Source organism: Leptonotus elevatus, chromosome 1 (assembly GCF_054856555.1).
Source record: "Leptonotus elevatus isolate MCC_2025b chromosome 1, RoL_Lele_1.0, whole genome shotgun sequence".
Lineage (NCBI taxonomy): Eukaryota > Metazoa > Chordata > Actinopteri > Syngnathiformes > Syngnathidae > Leptonotus > Leptonotus elevatus.
In genome coordinates, this window is record NC_141239.1 from 34,142,617 (window position 1) to 34,169,022 (window position 26,406).

The 26,406-nt window shown below is 37.8% G+C and overlaps 2 protein-coding genes across 3 annotated transcripts in view; one reads left to right on the forward strand and one right to left on the reverse strand.

Moving 5' to 3' along the window:
* Positions 1-16,590, forward strand: part of xkr4 (XK related 4) — a 31,779-nt gene extending 15,189 nt beyond the window's left edge. Inside the window, exons 2-5 of one of the 2 annotated variants that reach the window (XR_015097032.1) lie at positions 3,060-3,259; positions 6,377-6,731; positions 10,213-10,947; positions 11,024-16,590. Coding sequence is in view for 1 of the 2 variants with exons in the window: in XM_086094362.1 (XP_085950488.1) it covers positions 3,060-3,259; positions 6,377-6,731; positions 10,213-10,813 (1,156 nt within the window). In the remaining variant the exon portion in view is untranslated. Of the gene's footprint in view, positions 1-3,059; positions 3,260-6,376; positions 6,732-10,212 lie in introns of both variants that reach the window. The other variant, XM_086094362.1, reaches the window with a different exon arrangement.
* Positions 16,591-20,008: 3,418 nt separating this feature from the next.
* Positions 20,009-26,272, reverse strand: tmem68 (transmembrane protein 68). The gene is made up of 9 exons (XM_086080964.1): positions 26,164-26,272; positions 25,645-25,792; positions 25,210-25,383; positions 24,754-24,853; positions 24,060-24,227; positions 23,658-23,851; positions 22,454-22,514; positions 22,056-22,195; positions 20,009-20,881 (listed from the first exon to the last, which is right to left on the reverse strand). Exons 2-9 carry the CDS (start codon positions 25,702-25,704, stop codon positions 20,777-20,779), a joined length of 1,002 nt encoding a protein of 333 aa, XP_085937090.1. The 5' UTR covers positions 25,705-25,792; positions 26,164-26,272; the 3' UTR covers positions 20,009-20,776.
* Between the last annotated feature and the right edge of the window lie 134 nt (positions 26,273-26,406).

Below are 26,406 nucleotides of genomic sequence, written 5' to 3' on the forward strand. Positions count from 1 at the left end.
TCTCATAAAATACATTGCCCTCCTCCCCCCCATAATTAAACTACAGTTTGTAATTTTAATTCCAACAAGATTTTGCCTTAATTTCAGTCTGCTTTTAACTCTTTGACTGCCAGACGTTTTCAGAAAAGGGATGCCGCCAGTGCCAGCCGATTTAAGCATTTTGACTGATTTTCAAGGTCCACAGAAAATGTTCTGTTTGGACTATGGAAACACACGTACTACCAAATGAAAGATTGGACTTTCATCTTTCATCAGAAAAAAAGAGTTTGTTTCTACCTTATTCCGTTCTTTAGTAATCAACAATAGAAAATGGTTAGTTTCATCCGATTTCGCTTGTTTTGAACTCAAATACGGAGAAATCAAGCTTTTAGTGAAACGATATTATTTCATGCATTCTAGTGAATTTGACACTTCTTTTTGTCCATGAATGATGCCACAAACACCTAAATAGTGCTTTACTTCTATAAAACACTACCACCAAGAATGAAAAAGTGTTTTTTGATAGCAAAATACGTTTATTTACATTCAACAGTGTAACAATTTGACAACAATTTGGCAAACTATTTACAAATGTGTGCAACTGTGGTGCTATTTACAAATATGTGGATGTTTCAACGACAGTTTTTCTTTTTGTAACACTCTCCTGCGTGCAAGGAGACGCAACAGCATTTGCACAACAGATTGCCTCTTCGCGTGCGCCACTTTCTTGCAGGCCGTTTTTTTCCGGGGAATAGCAAGTATATACTGCAGTGTGTGTCAAGTCTAATATCAGGATCATGCTACGGTTACGTTACGGTGGTGTTACGTCTCGCTTCCCCGTGTCCTTCAGTTGCTATACCGGGTGGTAGGAGATCCATTTTATCCACTCCATTCATGGTGGCATCGTAGTCCAGAAACAGTGTCTTCTCCGTGATCAGACTGTACCCGCTCCTCCGATGAATATGCATTGGACTCGGGGTACTCTTCATTGTCCGATCGAATGTCCGCTTGTGCAGCTCCGCGTTTTCCGGCCTTAGCAGCGCTAGCCGCGCTAGCCGCGCTTTGCCGATGAGGCTTACTACTTGTTCATAACAGTCACGCCAAAGCTTCCAACTTTGGCGTAGAGCTCGTTGTCATCTTCATCATCATCATCAATCTGCATTGGTCGATGCCAACTCTCCATCGCCCGATCGAATGTCCGATTGTGTAGAAGTACCCGGCCGGCTATTGTGCGCGTTTTCCGGCCTTAGCAGCGCTAGCCGCGCTAGCCGCGCTTAGCCGTGAGGCTTACTACGTGTTCATAACGCCAAAGCTTCCAACTTTGGCGTAGAGCTCGTTGTCATCATCATCGTTGACATCAATGCGCTTTTTAGTATTGATTGATGCTTTCCGTCTTTGAAAAAAATGCTCAAGCTGAGCTGCTTGTAACCGGTTGCTTGGTCAAGCCATTGTGGCTTGGATCAGCCATTGTCTCCTCAACACTCTAGCTCCGCCTCACGTCTTCTACTGACGCCCACGGTGGGCGGCCCATCCAACCTTGTGCAAAGAGAGTCATCGCTGCCCTCTAGGGGCCAAAACGAGTCTTTGACTAATCAGATCAGCCTGATTCTTTCAGCACAGCTGCCCAAGGCTTTCCTGCACCCGTTTTTGAAAAAAAAAAAAAAAAACATAGGGGACGTCTTTTAACGTCCTCGGCGCCCTTCCCTAGGTTTATGCTAAACGTTTTATAACGTTTATGGCAGTCAAAGAGTTAATGTTTAATTGGGAAAAAAAATCACATTTTAGAACAATTAAATTACCTAGAAATATAATAGGTCAACTTTGTATGACCAGTAAAAGTACAGAAATGTGCTGTTATTAGTTGACACGATTTTATGGAAAGAGGTTGTATAATAATTTGTGTTTGAAGTAATAATGTAATTTATCTATCAAAACATGTCAAAAAACTGTCGAAAAACTAGATATTGGGTTTAAAATTATGACAGTTTATTGTCATGATAATTCATTTATATAACATTTTTCAGTTCACTTTCAGGAGTTCAGTATCATGCTCAAGCATACTTCAACATGTTCACCAAGGGAATCTAACCCACAACCTCAGGGATACTAAACGACCACCGATCCACACTACCACTGTTTTTTTAAATGTATTTATTTCTTTTAGCAATTTTAGATCACATCAAATGTATACTTAGTGCTGGCTGCAAAGCAGAGGCAGCATCCCTAAGTCAAGTCCAATTCTTTGCTTTGCATACTATTCACCCTCTCTCAAGCTTTCCCCTTTCCCTATGTCTCCTCATTAGATCTCATTTCAAAATAAATGTTAATACAATGTCAATGAATGTTACCATCTAGGACATTACAGTAATTGTAGTTATTTTCAAAACCTTTTTTTACACATATTTACTATTTAATTTCTCAGTAATTTAAATATTTTTCTCTTTTTTTAAAGTTGCATTTGACAGTTTATTCCCTTAAATAACAGACAAATATTTATGTAATTACGATTTGGGGGGGGGGGGGGGTAAAAGAACAGAAATATTGTGTGTTTTCACAGTTACATTGATTTCATGTTATTTTACATTCAGTCTATTTTTGACAATTAAATGATACTTTAAAAAATTGAGGGAAAATCTGTCAAATAAAACATCGAAATTCTATTATTTAAGCCTTTTTTTTTTTTACAGTGTACAATTAGCACTTCTACACATGTACTCACAAATGTTGGTGACAATCACATTGTTGTTGTTTTTTTTACAGTGATGTAAGGTTTTGTGTCTACGAGGCAAGTGCGAGAGCCAACATCACGACGTGAATTGAACAAAAAAATATCATGAGTTCCCATACCCAAAGCTTGACCGCGATATCGACTTTCTACCAGTATAGGATGCTAATAGTCCGTGAGATGTTTGACCTGATTTTGTAGCCGACTTATCCAGTTATATCTTCAAGTCCAACAGAGTAGATAACAACCAGCAAATCATGAATACAAAGGGGAAAAAAAATCAGCATTTGAAGGACTATTTCCAGGGCGTGGATACTATTGCTCTCAATTAATTATGGTTGTTGTTTTCTTACAGGTACCTCCATACCATTTATCTGGGCATTCGGAGTCGACAGAGTGCTGACACAGACCGGTGGCGTTACCACTGGAGGATGATCTACGAATTTGCAGATGTGAGCATGCTGCATCTGCTGGCCACCTTTCTCGAGAGCGCTCCTCAGTTGGTGCTGCAATTGTGCATCATCATACAGACGCACAAACTGCAGGCTGTGCAAGGTCAGCTTCGCATTGCCTCGTCTAAGTTTACTGGTTGTGCAGTGGTTTGCCATATGTGTGTGCGTGTGTGTGTGTACGGGGGTGGGGCAGAAGGAACGGTGAAGTCGACTGTCTTCAACTTATTGATCAAATTTTAAATAGAAATAATATTATTATTATTGTTATTGTCTGACTTGGTTTTGGTTTTGCACAGTTAAAAATGTAATCCAATAAAGGTTAAGGAAAGGCGGCATAAAATTTAGGAGATTTGACTTTCAAGGTGCAGCTTAATGAAGCCTTAAGCATGTGTTTGCCCCCTGGTGGTTGGATGCCAATTGGCTGGGAAAGTGCTTGATTAGATATGCGGAGCCTGCATTTTAACTGTAAATATTGCAGTGGCAGCCAAAATGGTGATCGCAATTAAAAGTTGATTGTGCAGCCCTAGATCACACTTTGATTAATATTTTTATTTTAAAGATCTGGCTAAGACTGTGAAAAATACTTTAAAAAGCATGAGTGAACCATCAATTGCTGCCAACAAGATAAATACCCAACAGCCCAAAAGAGTGGCCTAGTGGTTAGGATTTGGTCCTCTGACCACCGTGGCTTTGGTTTGGTTCCTGTTCAGGGAAACCAATCTTTTTGATCATATTTCATGCCATACCAAGTGGAAATGAAAAGTGTTTTTATGCCAATGCAATTCCTTGAATCCTTAAACTTATGCTTATTTTTTCAATAGGTTGTCTTCAAATGTATCCTATATTGATTGTCATGTACCATATTAATCTAAATCTACTCCACTACCAACATTTTGCTTCACTATTATCTCAAGAATTATTACCATGTATAATGATCTAAATAATCCAGATGCAAAAAAAGTGGACTGCTTGATTCACTTTATGTACTGTAAAATTGCAAATGGTGCAAAATTGTCACTTTATTGGTTTCATTTGTTTCTCCACTCACACATCCATTTTATATACTGCTTGTTTTCATTATGCTTGTCATTGGGTGCAAGTCAGTCACAGTATAGACAACCATTGGGACGCATGTTTACACTTGGAGCGGACTTGGAATTTTCAATGAATTAATAAAAAGAAAACATTTTATATACAATATATCGTCGCTGCTATGTGAAAAACACTTATGTTCATTTTTGTGGGTTTCTTTTTTTTGTTTTGGGGATACAACTGAATGCAGGCATCCCAAAAATTGACAATTTTTGTCTTTTTTTTACATTTTTATGTTTTGAGGATGAAACTGAATGCAGATATCCCCAAAATTGTCCATTTTTGTTGTCTTTTTTTTTTTTTTTTACATTTTTATGTTTTGCGATAAAACTGAATGCAGGAATCACAATAACGTAAAAATATAAATATTGAAATAAAATGTTTGTCACATAGCAGCGATGATATGCAATACAGGCACAAAACTGTGTGCAGCCTCCTACTAACAAAGGCAGGGCACACAATTAGAAATCAACAGGACAATTATTTCTAAGCAGACAAAAAGGGAAGCCGCAAAACAGACACCAGAGCCCAGTTGAGGAAAAGTACAATGGTTGTAATAAGGATAAAATGATTTGTGACAATTCATTATGTTTTCATGAGAAAAAAAAATATTTCTGGCCGGCTTAGTTAACCAAGCAGAAAGTCTGACTGACTGGTTTTAATCCCAGATATGTGCCTTGTTGGAAGTAAGACACACAATGTTTAAATCTTGTTAAAAGCTGTATTGTGAGCACACAAAACAACTAAATGCCACCAGTAGATGAAAATAAGGTTCTTGTTGTCATTCATCCCTTGAGGGGCCTCTTATTCAGAGCTTAATACGGTATGACTGATAGGAAAATACTTCTTTAGCTGCTTTTCCAACAACAAGCTCAGGATGTTTGAGTTCTGGGTAAAGGGAGTTCTTGGTTGTAAAAGTTATGTAGGGAATTTATAATTTGTGTTTCCACAGCGTCTTGGAGTTCTCGGTAATTAATTCAAATGAGTTTCATGATCCCAGCCGATGTAAAAACAACCCAACCCCCCCACCCCCCCACCCCCCACAAAAAATTGACCAACCAATCAGTCTTGGTCAGTGCATGTGGAGGATCAAAACTGCCAAAAATCAAAATAAATAAATGACCAAATAAATAAACAAATGACTAAAAGTGAAAATAAAAACGGATATAAAAAATATAATTCAAAAATTAAATCAAAAAATAAAAATAAAGCAAAAATAAAAAACGAGATTCAAAAATTTTAAATAGTCTAAATAAATAAATAAATAAATATATAAATAGACTTAAATATCAATCAATAAATAAAAACGCTCTGCTCTCACATTTATTTATTTCATGCTGCAGAAATAATTTTGGATTTAATTTATGAATTGTACTTTTGATATCCGTTTTTATTTTCACTTTTAGTCGTTAATTTATTTATTTAGTCATTTAGTTTTAATTTTGGCAGTTTTGGTCCTCCATAAGTGCAGCCCGCCCCCTCAAAGTTCCACCCTGGCTCAGCATGACCCTGCTGCTGAGATAGTACTCGAATGCCCCCTGGGGAATTTAACTCATTCACTGCCATTGACGGCTATAGACAACAAACATTCATTTTAACTATTTATATTAATTTAACATGTTTTTACTATTGAAGTCATGCAATTAATTACAATTAAAAATGTTAATTGCCTGACGCTATTTTAAAAAAAAAAGAAGAAAAGATTATTAAAAAATTAGGGGCGTCATGGGACTGAAATTTTTAATTGTAATTAATCACATGACTTCTCTAGTTAACTCACGATTAATCGCAAATTTTGTATCTGTTCTAAATGTACAATAAAAAAAATCTAGGTTTTCATGCTTTTGTTAACAAAAGTGGAAAAAAACATTTAACTAATAGAAATAGTTTAAATAATGTGTTGATGTCTATAGCCGTCAATGGCAGTAAATGAGTTAATTACCCCGGAAATTGTTGTTGGTGGAAAAATGCTTAAACTCAATTTTTTACCAAGGTAAATTGAAAAGTTCCGGCGGTGGAAAAGCCCGTATTATTTGTGATACAAGGAAAGAGTCGAGCCCCAAGTGTTTGTGCTAAGCACGGGCAAACAAATCAATCCGCACTGAAGTGACATCTGTTTGTGTGTCAGGTATGACCGCGGCAGCCTCCCTCGTCTCCCTGGCCTGGGCCCTGGCCTCCTATCAGAAGGCGCTGCGAGAGTCTCGGGACGACAAGAAGCCCATCACCTACCTGGCCGTGATCATTCAGTTCTGCTGGCACTTCTTCACCATCGCGGCGAGGGTCATCACCTTTGCCCTCTTTGCGTCCGTGTTCCAACTCTACTTCGGCATCTTCATCGTGCTGCACTGGTGCATCATGACCTTCTGGATTGTCCACTGTGAGACGGACTTCTGCATCAGCAAGTGGGAAGAAATTGTGTTTGACATGGTGGTGGGCATTATCTACATCTTCTCCTGGTTCAATGTCAAGGAGGGACGGACAAGGTGAGAAGGACGCTAATTCAGATTCTCAAAAAGTCTCAAAGTTAGCTCTAATAATGATAGCAACAGTATAAACAAAATATATATATTTTTAAACTATTCTTTGTAGCTAAAATTTTGGAAGGTACCGTGCGTAGCATTGTGAGTTCATTCGGTGGGTTGCCTCAATGACGACTAAGTAGTGTCATCCAAATACAAACACATGCAAATGCATAGTTAGGGTTAGTAAGTGTCACAATGAGAGCACAAAGTGCAAGTGTGTGCTGTGAGTGACTGACAGCCGGGTTCAGCCCAACACTGAGAGAAATGGAAGGCCTGATGGATTTCCAAAATGATCGTGTTAAGTTGACAACTCTTAAATATTTTATGGATTTTTCGCTTATTTCACCCCTTTGACAAGGATTTTCAATAGAAAAGGGATTTACAAAATAACAACTACATTGTGTTTTCCATTACCTTTGATGGAACATTCGCCCCTGCTAACTCATTCACTGCCATAGACGGCTATAGACGTCAAAAATTCATTTGAACTATTTCTATTAGTTTAACTTTTTTTCCCCACTTTTGCTAACAAGAGTATGTAAACCTAGAAAGAAATATTGTAAATTTAGAACAGATATAAAATGTTTGATTAATCGTTAGTTAACAAGTGATGTCATGTGATTAATTACAATTAAAAATCGTAATCGCATGACGGGCCTAATTTAAAAAATACATAAAAATAAGTGGCGTTTAATCGTGAATAATCACATGATCATTTTATATCTGTTATAAATGTACAATAAAAAAATCTAGGTTTTCATAAAAAATGTAAATGAAATGAAAAAAATATTCAACTAGAATATATAGAAATAGTTCACATGAATTTTTTTACGTCTATACTCGTCAATGGCAGTGAATGAGTTAACATAGCCACCACATATGCGCATGCACTGCTTTTGATTGGAAAGTCACTCCTGCCAACATGCCCGCCACATTGGCACATTTTATAGCCTGCTCAAGTCGATGTTAGTATATTAATCTATGGCAAGTGAGCAGCGCAAGCCGGAAATGTCTGGACCGTCTTTTTCTGTTGATGGTGCCGCAGTGCTGTGGCCAATTGCGGCCAATTCTGGAACTAGCAAACTTTGAAAGGTATGTACAAAGGAAGGTTGTGAATGGACTGGACAGACATTCCAGGATCCTTTAATTTGATGTGTAGATTAAAATGTTTGACTGGATGCATTAGTTTTGGAATCGCTGGAGCAGTGGATCATGTTATGTCAAATAAGTGACGAAAAGAGAAACCAGGCAACTATATATTGATTTCCATAAGAGAGGACAACTCGGTCTGGCCTTGAGATACTTAAATGATACTCAAAGTTTACTCAAAGATGACATACATTACAGCTATTTTAACATTTTTGCTGCAAGATCGAGATCTACACAGTGAATTCTGTAGAATAAATGTTACTCTTTTTAGAGTGGTACCAAATAGACTCAAGTTTAGAGTAAAATTTACACCTGGAAGAGAGTTGTTAAAAGTCACTCAAGGATTGAGGAACGAACTCACGACCTTCAGCTTGTGAGACACACTATCTTCCTACTGTTTGCTTATATCCAAGAGGACACCAAACACGTTGTTTTTGGTTGCTTGGAGTTAGGAGGTTAGGAGGAGCTACGTGGCAGGGAGTAGATTGTCTGTCTCCCAACATGAAGTTATTGGTTTGTTCCTCAACACTTGAGTATTTTACTCTCTTCCAAGTTTACATTTTACTCTATTTAGAGAGGAATCAGAGTAAAATTGACTCTACATAATTTACTGTGACTTTTCATGCAGCCAACCTCTCTCGACTTTTTTCTTCTTTTTTTTTGAGGGGGGCGTCGAACCCAACATGTGACCACATCATCAGTTCAGGAGCGCATAGCGCTACCATTGAGCTAAAGTTCTGGGCTACCACCATTGCTCAACAGCACATTTGAACACTTAGGAAGGGAAGTAGATAAAAAGCTGACCTACTTTTATCTTTTAATTATATCACAATATATGTAATACACACAGAACACACTACATCTCTCGAAATCAACTTGGGAGCAGTCCGTGGTCACGGTGACAACACTTCCCATTTGTCGCGCAACGCGTCAGTAAAATTCAACAAATGGTGATTGGTGGTTTAAAAAACAATGAAACCCGGGCATTCTCATGAATTTCTAAAATTTGCCCTTTCACGGGTAGTGGTTATTACAGTGGACAGTTATTAAAATGTTGTTTTCTCCTGTATAAATGAATCTTTTTGCCACAGTTGCCCATTAGCCACTCCAGTGGACACTAGTGGAGTCTCCTTGACATACACTGCCATCCAATGGTCAACAAGATGGCCGACAGTTCAGATGTGACTTGAAGGAAGGAATAAGTGTCTATTCCTTCTATTCCAGGAGGCCCTTGCAAGTAAAAAAAAATATATATATATATATATTGGGACAGCAAGCACAAACTAAGGAGTACTATAATTGTTAAAATATCCAAGTATTGATTTTGTAATTTGAGGAAATGGTGATTGATCACAAGTCCACTATATTGGACTTTGGACGTCATTAGCATATTGTGACTACAACTACAAATACTTAATCTGTAGTAAAAAAAATATATATATATATTTATTTATTTTTGCTCTAAATAATCACTTAATTTTTATTATAGCATATTTGATGGATTTTAGTCATCATATGAGAGTAAGGATCCTGGTCTTTATGTTTTGTATTGGTCAGGTACAGAACATGCAAACAAAACCTACAGGATTTTCGAGTGGAGCAAGTGATGATGAATGGTTGCCAGAAAAAAGAAAATTACTATCTGTACGTCATAAAAAAGTTAATTTTTCTTTGGGTAAATGTTTTTGCAATAGATGTAGTCGTTTTGAAATAAGTTAAAATATGTGAACACAATGATGAAAATCAAAAATACATTTTCTATTGTGTTTACATTATTGTTTTTTCTTACAAACATATTTCATCAGTTGCACGTTATTCACCAACTCCTTGATTTTTTTTGTCATTCCTAAAGAGTAATAAAAACAGTTGAGAAAAAATTCAGGATGTACTATAGGTCACATAATTTCAAAAATCAATCATCTTTTTTTTCCCGAAATTTTGTTCCAGCAGCTTTCGGCACAATTTAAAAAGGCACATAGTATAAAAACATTAAACTAGACTACATAATGAATAATTTAATAATAATTTAGTAATAATTTGTGCATGAAAGGGTTACAAAAAAAAACGGACTCCTGGACAGTATGTAAAAAAGTAGATGTGTACGGGCAAAAGACTAGGTTTGGTCACCCGAAGTAAACCACCAATCACTCAATATAATACTTTTTTTTTTGTCCATAAGTATGTATGTGAGTGTAAATGACAGAAATATGTGTGAGTGTAATAAACGAGGATAAGGGAGCAACTTTGGCTTCTAAATGACTAACAATCATTTTTGTCTGATGTTGTTTCGCAGGTGTCGTCTTTTTATCTACTACCTGGTGATCCTGGTGGAGAACGCAGCTCTGAGCGCATTGTGGTACATCTACCGCTCGCCTCACCCCACTGACTCCTTTGCTGTGCCAGCACTCTGCGTCATCTTCAGCAGTTTCCTCACAGGGGTGGTTTTCTTGCTCATGTACTATGCCTTTTTCCATCCTAACGGGCCACGTTTCGGACACTCGCCGAGCTGCCAGCGCCTCGACCTGGACGCCGCCGCCCAGTTCGCCACGCTACCGTCCGACGGCGGCACCAATTCTCTGCGCTCCAACCGGGGCGCCGCCACAACGTTGGAGCGCGACGCCGCAAAATACATGGAAAGGGATGGCTGCATGCCCGTGTTTCAGGTGCGACCCACCGTGCCGTCCACGCCGTCGTCTCGCGCGGCTCGCCTTGATGAGACCGTCATCAAGATCGATCTGTGTCGGAATCGATACCCGGCCTGGGAGCGCCACGTCCTGGACCGTAGTATACGGAAGGCGATTTTGGCCATAGACTGCTCGCTGACTCCTCCGCGGCTGCAGTATAAAGATGATGCCCTGGTACAAGAAAGGTTGGAGTACGAAACCACTTTATAGTGCTCTCATAACTTCCACTCAGCAGCAAAACAGACTGCGGCAATAACGTGTTACTACCCGTCTCATCTCCTCCTCCTCCTTTCGTCATCAACTCGGTGACCTTCCAACCAGAATTTACCCCCGTCAGAGGAGAGGTGAAGCTCATCACTATCTCTCTGTTGTGTTTTTATGTCTTTGTTTTTTATTATTATTTTTACTTCGGCTCATCAGGGAAATCCTGTGTGGTGTAAAGAAAAATGCATATCAACGGAGTGCTTGAGGCTGACGCACTGTTTGGGTGAAGGTCAACAAATCTATAAAGGATGTCCGTGTCCCTCCAGGGGGGCCAAGTTTGAAGTCGTCAGATGTTACACGTGTACCCCGGAATGACACTTGAAAATATCCCGGTTTCAGAATCACGAGAACAACTTGAAGAAGTCGTGTATGTCTTACTGTGCTGGTGCCCTCATGTTTGAGCGTTGCAATGATCTGAAGGTGTGTACGCCTCACAGACACTCTCTGTTCCCTTTCCTAGTGCCAAAACGTTTCCTTGGAAATATTAAAGTGGAGCGCCTTATAGATGGCATCGTAGTCTCTTCGTCTTAGATCATGGTGCTCCACACTGGAAGAAGGTAACCTACTTGAAGACAATGGTTAACGTAGCATTTATTCTCAGTTGTCAAACCTGGCTGAGAAAAAGGGGAGAATAAAAAGTTACAATTGTCAGTTGGACAGCCCGTGTCTCTCTCCAACTCACCGATTGCCATGAAAACAAAAAACCTCCCTGGCAGATCAAGTCCACAACATGCAGTGCAGCCTCCTACACTTAGCCGAACTGAAGTTCCACCTGTTGATGTGGCGAAGGAGAGCAGGAGTAATGAGGACTGTGCCAGATGCCGTTTGAAAGGGAACGACAGGTGCGGAGAATACAAAAGAAAGATGCGGGAAGGAAATGAAATCCAAGCAACCAGGATGTACAAAACAACATGCAGCCTTTTCTTACTTTTTCACATAGGCACTGAAGTCATCGTGATTCTTCTTGTTCAGTATGTTCAGTATCCTGCAAAAGTCTTAGGTCACTCACCGTTCAAAATGTTGTTTTAGCGATTATAATATGCTGGAGTAGACTGCAATGTCGGTGAGTAAAGCACAGGCCTCAACCAAGGCCAAACTATGAACAGAAATGACTGCACTTTAATTAGTATCACCACTAAAACCCGAGGTTCTTCCTCAGTCAATGCCCAAGCCCTTCACAGACTTTCATGGAAATTGGTGGGTTTTCTTTTTTTTTTTTAAATCCTGCTCAAAATGGCTGCTATGAAAAAGGTCATTATAACAATAAACCACAAAGTGGCCTAAGACTTTGCGCAATACTGTGCATGTGTGTGTGCGTGTGCGTGCGTGTGATAAGTCTGCTGTGTGTGCAGGATACATTCCAATACTGTATGTACGTTCAGCTTTTGTGACTCACCATTGCCCCCTTGTGGAAATGAAAGGAATTCCCGGATGATACTGCTTAAAAAAAAAAAAAAGTACAACAGTTTCTCAGAGCGCAACCACAATCCAGTTTTAAATACAGTTCAGGTAATAATTTAAGTAACACGCAAACATTCCATACTATACTCGTATGAAAGTTTAACTCTCACAATCTATGAAACAAACAGGTAGGCACTGCAGAATTCCACCTCTACCCCAACGTAGACAAGAAAACAAAACCATGATTTCCGGGAATGCTGGAATGTTAAAGCAAGCACGTGATCACACAATGAGATGTCATTTTGTCAAATCCAGCCCGTACGCTTACACAAAGTATAGTTGACACTGTTTTTGTTTTTTACAGTTTGTCTAGTGTATTTTTCCAAGGAAAGAGAAAAGCACAACTCAAAGCAATTGGATAATCAGAATATTACTTTTGATCTGTTATTTCAGATGAACCCAGCGAAAGGTTAAATGACGTATCATTTCAGATTCTCTCATCGGTCTGTATTTAAATGCAATTTCCCAAAACTAAAATCATCATCATAGTGCTGACGTCCTGTACTTGAATATTTGTGGACCCGATTCGTTATAAGAAATCATTTGTATTCCAACTTAAAGGCTGTCTTGTTATTTTCATTTTAGTAGCTAATAATGCAAATTGCATTTTGCTTTCTCACAAGACTGAGTCTTGAATCTTTTTCTCCCTGATTGCTTCCTAATACTGTTTTGTCTTTGAGAAATCTGAGGTATTTTAATATGGGCAGACAAATTGACATTTGAAAATTTAAGATTTACAATCGCACATTTCAGCCTTTTCAAAGTCATGTTAAACAAATGAGTGAAAACTAACTGAACAATAGTGTGTTGAAACAAACATACTATTTACTTTTTTTCATAACCAACTATAGTGTGTCATTTGTGTGCGTGTGTACTGTAGTTGAGGTATACTAAGGAGGGGAAATTAGTCAAAAGCTGTGCAACCTTTTTTTTTAAACCACGTTAGCTTTCATATAATGGGAGCTTTTGCTTTTTTGTTTTAAAACAAACACACAAAATAGAAAGAGATGCTGAAGAGATGAGACACAGACAAAAGTGATCATGATCATTTACTAGTGATGCTGGTTTTACCGACGTTGACTGCTTAAATGTTCAAATGTTTATGCATCCATTTTAGATAGATATTTGTTTTGTTTTTGGTATTAATGTTTCATTTTTAATTGACTTGGATCATAAAATGTCTTACTATTTTAAAAGGTAAATTGCATTTCATTGCTACAGTTGTTGTGGATTGAGGGAGTGGTTGCAGTCATTTGACATTCATCTTTCATTCCTTCCCTGAATGGAATGGATTTGTGGTGTATGATGAGAAGTTTGACACTCAGTCACCAGGCAGCGTCTGTAATTGCAACATGGCAGTACTGTATAGAGAGAGATGAGTCCGTAAAAAAACAAAAAGGTAAATCTCATCTGAATACTTTCCTCTGTGCCTCTTGTGTTAAAATCACACTCAAAACAACCACAGTAGCTACAACTGCACAATTCTAGTTGTAATTAAAAAATAAAATAAATGAATAAAAGCAAAGCGAAGTTCTGCATTTAGAATATAATGTTCATTTTGATTGACATTGTCAGAGAGGAGCAATGTGTATATTATTGCAGGGGTACAACTATACAATCGATTTTACAATTTCCTATAATGTGCTTAGATGAGGGCTAAAAAGTACACAGAGTATCATCCAGGCCTTGATTTCCTCCAGACATGACAAGCGTAGCCATAATGAGAAAGCATCCTTTTTTGCTGAGCGGGACAGATCTGCATCCGCATTAGTAGTGAGGGGGAAAAAACATGTTTTCTAAAGATGGTAAGCAAATAGAATGAAAATACCAGAGGCCCCAAGACTGAACCCTGTGGAACACCTTACGTCAGCGGGGCACACAAAGAGTCAGAACAACCCAGGCCCAAACAAAACGTTCTGCCTGCCAAATACTAAATACTGGTGATGTGAAAATGAAGCTTCATGAACCACTCTGGAACGGTATCACTCCTGCCCACCTGCTGCTGCAAACCACTATGATCCTTACACAAATTTCAAACATCTCTCAATAAAACTGAGATTGCTTGGCCTAGTATGGGTTAGCATGATGGGAGCCCATATCCTCTGACTTTTGGACAAACGCACACATTTAAACCTTGGAACAATTTCGAGTCTTCAATTGATCAAACATGCATGCATGGAAAGTCGAAGAAAGCTGGAGTACCAAAGAAAAGCCAAACGAGCACTGAGAGAACATGTTATATATTGGATTTGAATAGATTGTACCAAATGTCTGTGTTCTTAGACGTTTGGAACTTGGTTTCATCTCATAGCTTTAGATACGCTTTGTGAAAGACGTCTATTTGGGTGCATGATGCATGGTATGATTTGCAGTTCCCATCACTAGCTCGTGAATTTCCCGTTGACATGAAGCTACCTCAATGCAATCGGTTAATGAGTACCTCTATGTCGTCATCGCGTCCGAACAAGCCGTATCCTGCAGATATTGCATTTCATTGTAATGTCAATATCATAATGCTTACAGGAACCAAACTCTGCCAAACTCTGAAACCTCAAATTTCCAAATCATGATGACATGATGACCTTTCAATGTCGTATTTCACTGAAAACACAAATCATGAACGAATTTCAGCCGGCGTTTGCGGCATGTTTCCGTAATGTAGAGCATCAACAATCTTTGCAGATTAGATTCGCTGCACTCACATCATATAAAACATTTTTAAAATTCTGATTTCATGACACCCACAAGGCATTCCATCAGCGCTCAAAAATCTTTCGCACTGCTTTTGACTTTTTTCCTCAACAACGAATTGTGTTCTTATCTTATCACTGGGCATAGTTTGATATTGTTTGTTTTGAGTTACCGTGAATTAACGCATTTTCTCCCAAAAACATATACAAATGTTCTATTTTAAAGATTGTCATGATCCCAAAAACATATTTATACGTTTTTTTATGTGTGTGTGTGGGGGGGGGGGTGTTATGCTAGTGAATACAGAAGGCTTTGATGCAGCCTCTGACATGAAGAGGTCGCTTAAAAGCAATGGTAGTTATTACCAAAAAAAACGGCCAGCAGGTGGCAGCGGAGTATAAGAGATCAATCTGGGCCATGTTGCAAAAAAGCTCTTTCCCCCAGTGTTTTCAACAGTTTTGTGAATAATTAAGAAAATTAGCTATACAGTATTCTAACGCTAATTGTTTCAAAATTGGAAACAGATACAAAAATACTTTTTTTCCTGATGAAAGAAGAGACTAATCTTTCATTATAGCAATAGGACACAATATTCTGTGGGCCTTGACATTTTTTTCAAAATCCAGTAAACCGGCCGGGAGCGAAGGGCATTGCTTCAGTGAAAATGGCTGGGAGTGAATGAGTTAATATTTGATGAATGGATCTATTTGAGTAAGAAAGGGTCAAATGATACGTAAATTGAGAAAATATCCATTCAACAAATATGATTTCATTTAAACGCCGCATTAACCATTTCCACTTGACTGTATGTGTGTGTGTATGAGTGTAACTATTCACAAGTTATTTGTGTGGACAACAGTTAGTGTGCAAATAAGGGCAAACTCCAGCATGAAGGTTCTTTCCAATACCCAACGTGAATTTGTAATGAAGGGGAGATTGAAGCGTGTGGGACATTGAGCAAAACTATTTGGCAGCCTCCCACTCACATTGCTGTAGCGTGATTATCCTCTCTTGACACAGCAAACAACAGAATGAAAGCAAACTGGGCAGCAGCACCGAATTAAGATCATTCAGCATACGAATGCTGCTGGGAAATGAAGTTCTGCATCTTGTATGAGCATCCTGGTCTTGGATGATGAATATAATGAATATGGGAAATGATGAATTTAGATCTTAACTGTAAATAAACATATGCAAAATGTAAAATGTTTAAAAATAGAACATTCCTCTCTTGAGTTCTGACTGTGAAGGGTGTCTTTTGAGGTTTGATGCCAAAAGGATGGCTGTAACTTTGACAATATACAGTGCTTCAGAGAATAAAACAATACATGTGGTGTATGTGGTGTATTAAAAAAAAAAAGATTCAAATATTTAAAAGAAAAAAATGGTAAGTTGCATTGTGTGATTAAAGTCTGAAGTGCTAAAATGTGGGGGGAAATGTGTTCAATGGATGACGAATACATTCAATAAATTTAAAAAAAAGTCCAGAGTGATGAAGATCAAAACATTTTTGTACATATCGATTTTTTTGTAAATTTTTATTTGAGTCTAATGCAACACAAACTACCAAAATTCACTTAATAAAGTACACTGTGGTCAATTTGATGGTCATTTTCTGGCTTCCATAGATTCCCCTTTCAAGCTGAAATTTGCTTTCCTTGAAGCAGGGGTGCTCAAGTTTGGTCCTCGAGAGCCCCTATCCAGCCTGTTTTCCATGTTTCCCTCCTGCAGCACAGCTGAATCTAATGATCAGCCAATCAGCCAGTTTTGCAGAAGCCTGATAACGATGCTGCTCGTGAATCAGGTGTGTTAGCGGAGAGAAACGGATAGGAGCTCTCGAGGACCCAACTTGAGCACCCCTGCCTTAAAGGATCTTTGAGCAGTTTGTCACGTTTTGTTTTACTCGTGACTGCCATCTCTGGCCCAAAGCGTAACTGCAGCATCTGTGTCAGGCTCGTTCATGGTACGCGTGCAAGTACGTGTACGATCTTAAAGCGACAGCCACAGTTGACAAACGAAGTCATGACTTCAAATGAGGTCAGAAAAACTCCGCCCCTTCCCCTGGGAGAAGCTAAAGATATCACAAAAATTGGCAAATAGAGCTTTATTTACTCCACTGCAGATTGGCGGAGACCTCAATAGAGATTTGGACGTTGACGTCACGCATCCCAAAATGGGCGTTAGCGCGGCCATTTTGGCAGCATAGAAAACGCATCTGCCACTTTGTGTACAATGATTGACGGCTGTTGTGGACCAGCTGCCACAACGAGGAGCCAGCTTTCTCCAGGCTACCAAAAGAGGATCCAATTCGTAGCCAATGGATCACAGCAGCCATAAAAAGGGTGTTTAGCGATCACTTCATATCAGGTGAGTCAATTACTAAATCACTTAGTCGTCCAGATGTAGCTCGATTGTATGGTTATAAATGAAAGATGTGATCGGGCACTTTGTACATGGTGGCTGAATCAGCAGATGCTAACACGAAGCTATCTTAAGGCAAATTACCAACACACAAAATGTGGGGGAAATAATCAGTTTTGTTTGTTTGTGCTGCTTAGGTTTAATAGATATTACACAGTTGAATTTAATAACTGACCAAAACCATAAAGACTTTTTGCGACATAATAGGCAGCGGCGGCGGCGGCCGAATTAGCAGATGCTAAGTTGCTAACGTACCAAAACTTTGAGAGTTATTTAGTTTTTCTTTCCCATAATATTATTTCTCTCTCTTATGGAGTCCATTACAATATATGCCGATTGCCAGTTGAGTAAATTAGGTAATGGCAGCCAATAGGTACTTTCCTTAATGGGGAGGTGGCAACACTTCTTTATCAACTGTTTGTATGTGATATTTTAGAATTGGCCACCAGATGTCGCTGTGGAGAGGTATTTCGAACATTCCAAAAGATCGATTCTTTTTCTGAATCAATTATTCCAAATTATTTGATCTTACCCACCAGTGTAAGAGGGGTAATTCCACGTGCAACCAAATGTGCAAAAATTACGAAGCTTTTTAATGGAAGAAGGGGACCCAAAAGCTGCTTTTCCACCAACAAGCCCATGATGTTTGAGTTCTGGGTAAAGAAAGTTCTTGGTTGTAAAGGTTCCGCAGGGAATTTATAATTTGTGTTTCCACAGTGTCTTAGAGTTCTCGGTAATTAATTCAAATGAGTTTGATGACGTATGAGTTTGATGAGCCCAGCCGATGTAAAAACAACCCCCCCCCCCCCCCACCCCAAATTTGAACAACCAGTCAGCCTTGGTCAGTGCATATGGAGGACCAAAACTGCCAAAATTCAAAATAAATAAATGACTAAATAAATAAACAAATGACTAAAAGTGAAAATAAAAACGGATATAAAAATTATAATTCAAAAATTATATCCCCAAAAATAAATATAAACGGAAATAAAAATAACAAAAACAAAAACATACATATGTGCATAAAGTAAAAATAAAAAAAATAAAAAATGAGATTCAAAAAATAAAAATAGTCGGGGAAAATAAATATATAAATAGACTTAAATATCAATCAATAAATAAAAACACTTTGTTCTCACATTTATATATATATAATTCTATTTATTTATTTATTTATTTTTCGACATTTATTTTTATTTTTTGAATCTCGTTTTTTATTTATTTATTTATTTCTACTTGTATTTATTTATTTATGCATATATGTATTTTTTGGAAATATTCAAATACCAGATTTTTGTGAAACCCCAAAAAAATGTCCAAGATGAATCATGAAATATTTTTTTTTCCCACCATAAATCTTACCCAAAACCTTTATAACACAATTGGAAAACAATGCAAAAATGTGAATTAGAAGGTGAATGGTTAATTCCGAGTAGAGCCACACCCAGTTTTAAGAGGTTGTGCACACTCGAGTTTTGAAATTATTTAACTTGATCTCATTTTTTAACTTGCAAAGACCTCTCCATTGGGTAAAAGTATATAAAAAAAATCTACAGTATGTAAGTGTGTGTGCAGTTATTGAAAAATATGTCACCCACTAAAGCAAAACACAATTCCATCAAATGGAGCAATATTCATTCAAATGAAACATCTTTAAAAAAATAAATTTATTTCATTTAAAAGTGCCCTATTTAGATTGTCTCATTTAGAATCAGGTAGACTACACATATACATATAGAACAGCCAGGACACTGATATAAAACAACACATTTCCAATTATTACAAAAACTCTTGAGTTGGCAGTACAATTTGAAAGCATATTTGTGCAAACATTTTGATCAGTTGAATCATTAGTACATACATGCAAATATGTATGTTTACATGCAAAGAAAAGTCATAAATTACACTGCATCTTCAACCACAATAAAATAGACGATAAAAAAGGGAGGAAAAAAACGGTACTGCATGTTTTAAAACAGCAACCAGGATCCAAGAATGATAAAAATAAGATTAGCTTCTGTTAATACGCAATATAGACCTTGCAAATTGGGCATTCGCGTAGTGGTCGAGATATAATTTCTCTCAACTCCCATTTTGTCACTTCCAAAGGTTCAAGACAATAACACACGAAGAGCAATTTTCAAATACATTTACAGTGACAAATGTGTACACTGAAAATAATCCCCTGCAATATGTAACCAGTTTAGAAAATGGATGGATGGATGACTGGCTCTAAAAAATCACATTTTAAATTAGTTTTAACGTAATTATTTTCCAACAATCATCTTTTTCAAATATTGGCCTTTAAATTACATTATGCAAATGAGCATAGCTACATTTTGGTGGGGGCAACACCACCCCTGATAATTTTCTGGCCACAACACATCTCGGGGGCAAATTTGGACTTTCCTGCTATTTTCACTTTCGTCTTAGATCCCTTGATATACAATACCAAACAAAGTCAATTAGAAAAAGACAACCCCCCCCCCCCCCAACAAAAGTCAGAATCGTTAAAAAAATTATCCCCCCCCCCCCCCCCCCCCCCCCCATGATAATATAGTACCTCAAAGGTGTGTTTGCTGCAAAAACACAACAAAAACTGTCATTTAAAAAACTAAAATGAGACCAAGGTGTCATTTGGTCGCAACTGTTAAGACTTCAGTTGAACTATAAAACATTTACAAAGGCATGTCAAGAGTGGCTCCAACCAACAATTCTGACACTGTTTGCCCATTAAGTAGGCTATAGCAGGGCTACTGAACTCTTGCTACCATTATCCCCGCTCCCAAAAAAAAAATCAAGATTAAAACAAAAACTCAAAAAGTTCAGGATATTTCAAGAAGTCTAGCTTTGATAATATCGTCGCTTCTATGTGAAAAACACTTATGTCCATTAAAAAAAAAGTTTGGGGATGAAACTGAATGCAGACATCTCCAAAACCTAAAAAAATAAAAAAGGGAAAAAATATTGACATAAGTGTTTTTCACATAGCAGCGACAATATGTTGAAAGCAAGTCAATGCAAACACAGACTGTCACACACACACACACACACTTTATAACCCAAAGAACATGAATTGAGAGGAAACCAGTCGTCTGTGTTTGGCACAGGCACTATGCAAGTAGCAGTTTTGTCAAGTCGGTGCCAGAAAAGTTTCAAGAATTGTGTCACAAAAGATACATCAAATCCAAACTTCAAGTTTCCCACTTCGCAGTCATCCTTCTGACGTCGAAAATGCACGTTCCCAGCCTTGTCTGCCATTTTGAACACACACTTTCAACTGTGTGTCCCATTTTCATTCTGCTCATCTGATGGGTAATGTTGTGTATGCTGATGCTATTCAGCTTTGTATTTGGTGTGGAACCTCTCCAGGAGGGCTCTCAGGATGTTCCCCGGGATCTGCTGGTGCTTGTCTATGAGGGACTGGACAGACTGTTTCACCTGCAGAGAAAAAAGGATAATCGTCTCAACACATCAACAAGGAAGACTAATTCTGACAATTATAAGACTGATTGTTGGTATCTTGAGGCAATTAAGGTCAAATAGAGTGCAGTCACTTGGGTCTCTTTAGTTGTAAATTGCCATTCTTTTTTTTTTTTGCTGTAGAAGAGATTATTCTTGAAACAAAGACAAAAAAACACTAAAGATTCCTTCGTTTTTTTCATTCATCAATTTCAAGATTTAAACAATGTTGCTAAACAATCAATCAATTATCAAAATAGATGTCGATTAATTTGATCATCTTGAATTGTTTCATCTCTATTCACATTCATATTCTTTGCCTAAAACAACTAATATTAGTTCCGTACTGAGTATTGAGAGGGGACTTTAGGAGTTATTATGAATGTCACTTAAGTTCTAGGCAGGACATGACATGGCCGCCTGCTGCATCCAGTCAAGGACACTGCCTAGAACTCAAATAGGATTCACAAATTTCACACCAACATCTCATTGAACAGTATATCCATTTGTTTCAGAGCCCTATATAGAAATAGTTTGGCCAAGATGGCGCCCATTTGTCATGTGACCTGCAGTTGTCCATTTGTTACGTGACCAGCAGTTGACCATTCACAGCGTTCTTGTTACCCTGCTGAAACAGAGTTGGCCAAACCCTCTCTATATATGGCTCTGATTTTGTTTTATACAGTACTGCCCCCATTTGGCTAAGGCGGGCAGACTTGAAGGAGCAGCATTCAATTGATGCAATGTGGAAAAAAATGCTCAATTCTTTTAAATTCAGTTTAATTATGTCATAATTGTATGTTCTTATACAGTACAATATTATGGAGAGCTGTTTTTACTCATTAAAATACACGTTACAATTTTTTTAGTGGAAGGCTGGAATGGATTAATATGATTTCCAGTCATTTCAATGGGAAAATGTGTTTTGAGCTATAACGGTTTTGAGTTATGAGCGCGGATACAAAACAAATTAAATTTGTATCACAAGGCACCATTATAATTCATATTTGAATAATATTTAGGCTCAGTCACACCATGAAATTTGCGTGCCAATCTCATGACTCTGCAACTCTGGATTGTCGCTATACAGGGGTGCGCTTTGCCTTCTCTCAGTTAGTTAGAATTTAAAAACAATGTCGTGTCGTGAGCGTACTTTTTCAGCCAGCTCTGAAGCCGTTACATTGGGGTCATAGGGGATCGGATCGCCAAGGAATGTTCGGAACTTGACTGGGAATCCACCATAAACAGGAGCTACGGGAAGACGAAATGACTCATACATCCAACGGAAAAATCCTGGCCAGAAAGACAGAGAGAATCACAACATTAATGTTTGTTGGAAAAAAAAAGGTTAATTAAAATAAGAATATTTACCACCATTAATTAATTAATAATGGCAATTAAAACCCAGTTTTGCATTATTATCCAGTGGAAGTTTGCACTGGACTGTTGCTAATGAAATGGCTGCTGGTGAACAGAAGTGAAATAAATATTGGATTAAGGAGCAAAAAGATTGCGAAATAATTCTTGGCAAACAGTTTAACCAGCACTTACGCAGTGTTCCCAAAGATCTGAAGCCTTCTCGGACATTTTGGGTAAACATTGGAATTATGGCCTGAAAGAGAAAGTATGATACAGTATGGGTGGAGGAAGCTGAAATAAGATTAGAATGAAAGATGGTCTCTACTTGTGTGTATTTTATTGTTTTGACTTGTTATACAATTCAAGTACATGAAGACACCAAAGACAGCTATGGGGGGCGTAATTTGTGGTTACAAGTTGCTGTGATAGTTCAGACCCATTGCTGTGTTGCTATGTTTGAGTTAGTACAGCAGGCGACAATTTATACTTAAGTAATTGAAGAAAAATTCATGCCTCTTAGTCTTAGTGATTCCGTGTATGATGTACAGCTTGCGTGTTTCTGTAAATGAGAACACTTTCCTGCACAGTTGGAGTGATTAGTTCTGTACCAGCAGCCTGTTCAACCTTCATTTGTGACATTTAAGCTTTGTGAGATAAACTAAATCATATAACTTTGAAATTCTGCACAGGTAAAGTTTTAATGAGCATTTTGGCACCATTTGCCACGTGCATCATTTTAACTCATTCGCTGCCATTGACGACTATAGACATCAAAAATTCATGTGAACTATTTCTATTAGTTTAACCATTTTTCATTTCATTTCATTTTTTTATGAAAACCTATATTTTTTTATTGTACATTAATAACAGATATAAAATTATCATGCGATTAATTACGATTTAAACGCCCCTTATTTTTATTTTTTTAAATAGGCCCGTCAGGCGATTACATTTTTTAAATTGTAATTAATCACATGACTTCACTCGTTAACTAACGATTAATCACAAATTTTATATCTGTTCTAAATTTACAAAAAAAAAAATCTAGGTTTTCATACTGTTGTTAGCAAAAGTGGAAAAAAATTACACTAATAGAAATAGTTCAAATGAATTTTTGACGTCTATAGCTGTCAATGGCAGTGAATGAGTTAACAACCGTTGTTAATAGTACAACTTCAAAGGAAATGTGAAGAAAACCTCACTTTTGACGAGTATTACTTAAGCAACAGTATTTTCAGTTTTCTTTCAGTACTATTGTCATTAACATTTTTCCCTTTGTGAAAGGTTTCCAAAATATTTTTTTCAAAAAAGTGTAAATGTGTGTGTCGCATGTGAATACCGGCGTCACCTAAAACGCGATGTAAGTGATTTGAGTATATCAGGGAAAATTACATACCACCTTCGAGTCGATGGCGACCTGGGCGAAGCCTTTGCGTTTGCCCCAAAAAAGCGGATAAGTCTCATCACTGAACAAAGCCTCCCGCACACCTCCTGGAGAGATCCCCAACAGGTGGCCGTTTTTCAGTGCCTGTACACACTCCTCCTGGGGACCATGCATCACACTGAACACCTCCAATAGTAATTTGAACCCTGGAGGAAGCAAAAACGAGGACGAGAAGATATGAGATCACTCAAAGGGGTTACAACACCATGTTTGTACAAAACCACAGAAACACTGACACGAAAATTATTATTAGTGTGTCAATTTAAAACATTTACAATTATTTGTCAAAGCCATTGAAATAGCAACATGAAATTATTACTTGCAGACTTTGTATCTATCAGAAAGAGCTCATACCCGGTATTTTGAAAAGGAAATGGTCAGCTACAGAGTGGCAGGTTCGTCCTTTCTGGATAATGACATTGGCTAGGAAGTAGTAGTAATCTATTGGAATGGCTCCATGATAGTACACTATTAGTGCCGGCCCTTTGTCGGGGATCTTGTCCATCCCATGGATCTCATAGCCTGCCGTGAAGAAAAATTTAATGAGGCACAAGTTAATGAAAAGTACGAAAACGAGGAGAATTGTGTATCACCAGATCACACTGCATTACTGCAACATTCCTGAGTTTATTTAAAGTCAGGGTGGTTATATGGTTATTTTTCTCAAAGTATTCAAGGTCAATTGACATCACTAATAAGTTTTCTCAATTTGCTGTGTGCACCAATGTAAACAATTAAATACATAATAATGAGGGGTGGGGGTGGGATCACTCTCCATGGCTCCTCCTTCTGCCTCTTGGCTGTTGACCTGAACGAATACATCCCACCCCCAGCCTCGCTCAGCCAATCGCATTTTAGATACTTCAAGCCAGGTACCATTTGTACAATTCTGAAAATGATTCAGGAAATAAAACTAATGGTCACTTGCTACAGTATATATCACGTAATTTTGGGAATAAATAAAAGGGGAGCAAATAGTTTGCACGCCCTATTTAAGTAAGATTCTTAATTCTTGTGTCAATTGAGATTCTACCCAATTCAATCCTACCGTGCCATATAGCGCCATGTCCATCCCATAAAGTTGCCAGAGTTTTTCTGGCTCCATCCCAAAGGTTGTTGCAGTATGCCTCTCTCAACTGATTCTTCCTCTGTAAGATGATAAAAGATGCAGATTGGGTTAACAACAACACTGCAACTTTAAGCCCATATCTCACTGAGCAGTGCAGACTTGCGAGGGTGCACGCATGTAGCGAATGTTGACATGTTAGGTTTCGTCCAAGACTGCAAAACATTGCAAAGACCAGACTCTCATCAACTGTTTTTCTTGTCACCATCAAATTTCGAAAATGTTCAAATTGTCTTATTATGAGTATTTTCTTTCAATTACATAGTTTGAAAGCAGCTGCAGTGTCGCTAAAAATCTAGTAGTATGCGTGTTTGTTCATGAATACGTCTTAAAAACTTTGTGAAAAAAACTTATTCAAATGACATTGATTTTGTGTACCTTATAGACATGAAGAAAAAGTATCGAGAGGTAAAGAAGGATGACGATGAGGAAGGGCAGGATAAAGACGATTGCTAAAGGGGTGAAAACCCACAATAAGTATTCCAAAACACTCAGGTAGTCCTCCACCTGACCAATGCCAACCCATTCCTCCAAGGCATGAAAGCCACAAACCTGTGAACAAATGGACATTCAGTAAGTACAGTTTTTACATGCAAAACCAAAATACAATAGCTTAACAGCTACTATTTTTTTGTAATATTAAATAATATACATTGACATGTACATACACATATACAACTGCTGGTACCTCTCTGTTAATGAAAGAAAACCCCACAATGACCACTAAACGTACAGTATTCTCAAACACTTCTTACAGTATGTTGCAAACGGTCCAAGATTAATAGAGACTGTGCCAAGTTTGAAATGTCTTACTAGGAAGGCAACTGTATCCTCTGCTGCCATCAGACATGACTGGTTCTCAGCATCTGACATCCTTCCTTGCTGGCATTCAATGCAGATGTGGCTCTTGATTACTCAGTTGAGATTGCTTGGATAGCATTTGCTACTACAGCCAAACAAGCTAGGGAAGAGAAAAAAATTATTAAATTCAACCTTGAGGTGAAGCTGTTAGGTGAATAAGACAAATATTGCTTTTCACAATATACAGATGAAGTTAATGACATTCCTATGACGTCACAATTTCAAAATAGCATTGTCTCATACGACAGACGTGTTTTGAATGATTACAAGGGGGCTAGTTTGCCAGAATGTTAAGGAATGTTGTGAGAAGAGAGACGGAAAAATATGTACTTTTTGAAAAAGTAGAAATACTAGAAATAACATGAACCAAAACGGTGAGCCAGTGGTGTCGTCATGTTAACTCAGTGTTAACATTCTGAAATTAAGTTCGCGTAACCAAGACAAAACATGAATGAATTAATATACATTCACCATGGCTGGATACTCTGTTTGTAGCGTCATTAATTAAAATCCTACTCTTCGCAACGACATTTAACTAACAAATGCCCTCCTAATGATTCCGGATCAGGACGCTTTGAGTGTAACATAGAAATTGGTCCGGTGAAGTTATGTTGTTCGAGAAGAACGTGTTCCACTGAATGGAATGAAACCCCAAACATAAAAAATATATAATGTATTTAATATACAGTATAATAAATACAAAATTTGTTATTT

Bases quoted from the DNA above. Each gene is read 5' to 3' on its own strand.
- tmem68 (XM_086080964.1), bottom strand. From the start codon at position 25,704: ATGTCAGATGCTGAGAACCAGTCATGTCTGATGGCAGCAGAGGATACA. The intron at 24,854-25,209 runs GTACACAAAATC...ATCATCTTACAG, and splicing joins TTTTTCTTCATGTCTATAAG to AGGAAGAATCAGTTGAGAGA. The intron at 22,196-22,453 runs GTAAGTGCTGGT...CTTTCTGGCCAG, and splicing joins CAGATCTTTGGGAACACTGC to GATTTTTCCGTTGGATGTAT.